At 44.4% G+C, this 4,561-nt stretch overlaps 1 protein-coding gene across 1 annotated transcript in view; it reads left to right on the forward strand.

The window, feature by feature from the left end:
* Positions 1 to 105: 105 nt before the first annotated feature.
* LOC103798786 (neurotrypsin-like) overlaps positions 106 to 4,561 on the forward strand; it is a 14,523-nt gene continuing 10,067 nt past the window's right edge. Inside the window, exons 1-3 of the mRNA XM_009071068.1 lie at positions 106 to 177; positions 2,298 to 2,343; positions 3,279 to 3,515. Coding sequence (XP_009069316.1) covers positions 106 to 177; positions 2,298 to 2,343; positions 3,279 to 3,515 — 355 coding nt within the window. The remainder of the gene's footprint in view (positions 178 to 2,297; positions 2,344 to 3,278; positions 3,516 to 4,561) is intronic.

Raw genomic sequence — 4,561 nt, forward strand, 5'->3', positions numbered from 1 at the left:
CCCCGCTCCCGCCGGTGCAGGGTGGCTAGCGTGGGACCGCAGGGCCGGGCGGCTCCGCGGGAATGTGATGCTTGAGGACGCTCCTGCCCACTTTGTACAGGAGGGATGGAGATCTCCAAAGCGCTCGGGCTCCTGGCAGAGCTCTTGGGTCTGCTATCCTGTCTCAGATGTGTGGAGGTAAATGGTTATTTTTCTATCTGCTTGTAAGAAGCCACTTGGGTCTTTTAATATCCTCACTATGTGGATCATGTTATTACTTGTTTTCTTGTTATTACTATATTTTCTAGAGCGTCTAGGCAGCTGTGGTCTCTGGGAAGGGCTGGGGGCTTGGGGAGAGAATTAGTTTCGTTGTGCATATGAAATTCAGAAAAAGAAACAAAGCAGGAAAGCAGGATGCACAAGGGCTTGCAGATGCTTTGGCTCGGGTTTCCTGCGTTTCTCAGGCGCTGCAGTGACCCTGGCAGGAGAGATCCTTTGTTTCTGTCCTTTGCTGATTGCCCCTGTTGCTGTCGTGGACAGATGATTTATTGCCGCACGGACCTGGGGCAGTGCCTGCAGCACAGGCTGTTTGCACTGAGTTTGGGTGGTGGTGATGGTCACAGTTAGGATACTTTGGAAGCTGCTACAGTAACGGGCAGCAACTAATCTTTCATTAGACGGGAAGCTCATTACTTGGACTGCAGTACTTTCGTTTGTGGTCTGGCTCAAAGAGCAGACTCAGGCTCTCATGCATACCCTGCTATTGGTCTGACCCATCCCTCTGTCGCCTGCAGAGGGATGGGTCACACACACACGCGTGTGCAGGTGTGCACTAAAAGGTCAAGGGACCTGTAATGTGGCTCAGTCACCTCTTTGGTGCAGTCACAAAAGTGCAGCTTAACTCACTTTCCTCTCTCTGCGAAGAGCTTTGAGATCCTCAGATAAGTCCTTCAGCACTGTTGATTCACAAATCATTATGTGGGATTGCAACAGCCTGACACATGCTGATAGATGGGTTTTTGTCTGAAAAGGGGTTTTCAGTTAAATGCTGTTTTATCTGTGCATCTCCTTGTGCATATGCATCTGAGATCTGTTCTGCTCTTTCTGAACCATGTGAGGAATTGATCTTTCATGTGCAGTATCACATTTTGACTTCTGGAGGGTGATGCTGGAGCTTGGTCATGGTTGTCAACACCTGCTGGACCAGATTCATAAGCTTGATTTGAAAATACCAAATGAGTATATGTCATTCTTGCCAGGTTTCTGTGGGATTTATCTCTGCTTATTCCAGTAGTGGATTTGGTTTAATTTCAAATTTAACTTTTCCTCTTTTTCAGGGGGAGGTGGAGGCAAAATTAGGCAAATAGGCAAAATTACTGCATTTTGAAGAAAATAACAACCATTACCAATAGCTCATATTCTTTATCTGCACACCTCTGCTCTGTGGATTACAACTCTTTGTTCATATGAGAGTATTAGAAATGTTCATTAAAAATATTTAGAAACTAATTAAACTACAAAGAGCTAGCAGAACCATGTACAGTTTCTTCTTTTCACTCTGGGTCTGTGAAGATCTTGCACTTGCTTGGACATGATGTAGTGGTGTTGAGTGGAGATCCCTATCTCTCAGGCAGAAGTCAAGTTATAACCACAAAAAACACTGCCTATTAGAGGAAATGCAGTTTTGGGGCCAGACAGGATGCTGGAATTCTGAGGACTTTGTTTCATATTTTTTGGTTTTAGATATTTAACTCCATTTGGATAATAATACTATAAATCATATATTTTCAGGTATTAAAATCCTCAGAAAGCCTTGTTGGGTATTCCTCTTTAGATGTTTCCCATTTTGTACATGGATGCTTATTACCATTTTAACAGGTATCCCTGGGGGCATCATCCTATCATGTAGACATATTTCTGTTTGCTGCTGTGACTATAGATGATTTGCCCTATAAACCAAGAAAGAATGAGTGGTTATTCATTATTTTTCTTACTGATAATAATGATTTTCTTCTAGCTTTTCTTTCCATAGGCATCTCTCTCAGGCTTCCAACTCTGTTGGAAAAAAACAAGCAGAGCCCTGTAATGTAGTGCTTAGATCAAGGGTAGTTGTCTGCAGGTTGGTAACTATTCATTTTGCTGTTACTGGACAGAGCTTTGATTGGGTTTGAAGAGGAGCAATGGGCAGAGCAGGGAAGAGGCTGATTACTAGGGTGTGTTTGCCTAAAGCCGCAAAAAGCTGAACTGCTTTTAGGACATGCCCATGTTTATTTCATCGGATAATCATCTCTCTGCTTTTGCTCTGTTTCTTTTCCCAGGCTTTCCTGGGATCCCAGCCCAACCAAAACCATTTGCAGAGTGCAGGTAAGAACAAGAAGTTATTATTTCAGTCATTGGGCAGATTCTTTCCTGAAGTGGTGATCTGAGACCATAGGTACAATGAACCACTGCTACCTGGCCTTCCTCCTTTCTTTTCATTACTTCTTCAGTTCTTTTCTCTTGCCTCAGTGTCTGTTTATCTCCTTCACCGACATGGCCAAACCACTTTTGTTTCTTCATGTCTAATGCTCTTGCAGTTCCCTACTCCTTCTATGTGTTCTTTTCATCACTTTCTCTGCCTTGGTCTTTTTTACATGCTCACTTTTCCTCTGTTCTAACAACTACTGAATTCTCATCTGTGCCCTCTGAGGGTCCCAGCTGGTGCAAAGCACATGGTGTGTTTTCAGGACATCTACCTTTAACTGCTTCTCATTTTTGGGTACTGTCACTTACCCTCTCTGGGCTTGGCAGTGGCTACAAGGCAAATGACAAGACACAAAGTTTTTTCGTACCCTTGCTCTTTGCCCTACGTGTCCTTATTGTAGAATAATTGTAAAGAGCCTAGGATCAAATTTAAGAGTATCTTATTCAGACGCCAGAGTAGATGGGGAAGGAAGTGGTGGAGTGTGTGCCACACTCAAGTGATGCTCCAAAGTGAGTACCATTATTCCAGTGAAAGTGGAATAAACAGTAATGGTAACTGCTTCAAACTGTCCATGTTTGGACCTAGATTTAAGACTTTTCAAAGGTCTGTCTGGGTAGTTCATGACTTTCAGATCAATTTGTGGTTTAGATAGTGAGTATTACAAACCTTCTTTGAGCAGCCTCCTTGAAGAGTAATAAATTTGAAAGCAATCAGGCAGCAGTTGAGACTGCAGACATGGGAGGTGTTTCAGATAACTGGGTGGTATCTCCCACATCGTCTGAGTTTCAGTGTGAGATGCCCTAAGGAATGCTAACAGCTCCCTTCCTGTGCCCAGCATCCAGCATGTGTGGTGTCGGACCTCTTGGGTATTACAATGGCTCGCTGGCAGTCACTGAGGCTGGGGCAGAGTGCCTCAACTGGGCAGAGTTCCCTGATTATGTTCAGCAGTACCCAGACCGTGGCCTGGGGGACCACAACCACTGCAGGAACCCAGACGGGGGAACTACACCCTGGTGCTTCTACCGGCTTGCGTCAGGGGCCATTGGCTGGGCCAACTGTGACTGCAACCAAGGTAAGGGCTGCTGCATATCTGCAGTGTCCAGGCTGCACTGGCTCGGGGGCTCAGGCCAGAAATGTGTGCTGCACAGACTTGCAAGTGGCAGGTGGAACACACTGTGAAAGACGCACAGTGCAATGACTGTTCCGAAATGTTGAAATAATTAGTACTAGAGGCTAGCCTGTGTGGGAGAAGAACGTCCATTTATAGTAGGGGGTGGATTTAAGCTGCTGTAGCTGTAATGCCTTGTATAGATGTTTTATTCTCATACAAGGAGACCTCTTTTTTTTTTTTTACTGATAACTTACGCCACTTTGAAAACAGTTTAAGTTATGTGGTAAACAACCCACTCCTGCCCCTTAAGCGTCCATATCAGGGCATTCCTCATGTAAGTGTAGCAGTTCGAATACGACAAGAAAAATCTTCTGTGGCTAGGTTTGTAAACCTTCTGTTGGCAAGGCAGGTCATAGGCTTGGATTTAACTTTCTTTTCTCTGTGCAGACACAAGGACTGCTGCCTGCTTTGAGGCAAGCAAGGGAGCTGAGTTCTCTCAATGCACTGGCTGCTGTGCAACATTCTTGAAAATGTCCTCCTGTTTTTGAACCTTCCTTGCTTTTCCCACATCTTGCAGAATAGAAAGAAGTTTAAGAAATGAATTGACAAAGTCTTTTCCCTTGCCAGTGGATGTGCTTTCAAAGGTGGCTTCATTACAGTGAAGGATACAAGTGTTAGAGTTGTGCTGTGTGCCTGCACTGAGGGAGGAGATGTCTCTAAACTGTTTCTAGACAGTGATAGATATTTGTGGTGGGGTGGGAATTGAAAGGGCATTTACATTGGCACTTGTATTTCTTAGAGAAATTAAAGAGGATTCGTCTGCTGTTGCTGAACATCTCACTGTAGCAACAGTGACTCATACAGGTGAAGCAGTCAATGAAAATTGGTCAGTGGAGTGTCAGAAGTAATTAGAGAGCCTGTCATTTCCATATAACTTCTCAAGGTAGCATGTAAAATCATCCCCATTTCACAGAAGGAGAATATAGAAGCTGTGGCAGAAGCCAAGT

The sequence above is a fragment of the Acanthisitta chloris genome, unplaced genomic scaffold (assembly GCF_000695815.1).
Source record: "Acanthisitta chloris isolate BGI_N310 unplaced genomic scaffold, ASM69581v1 scaffold27193, whole genome shotgun sequence".
Lineage (NCBI taxonomy): Eukaryota > Metazoa > Chordata > Aves > Passeriformes > Acanthisittidae > Acanthisitta > Acanthisitta chloris.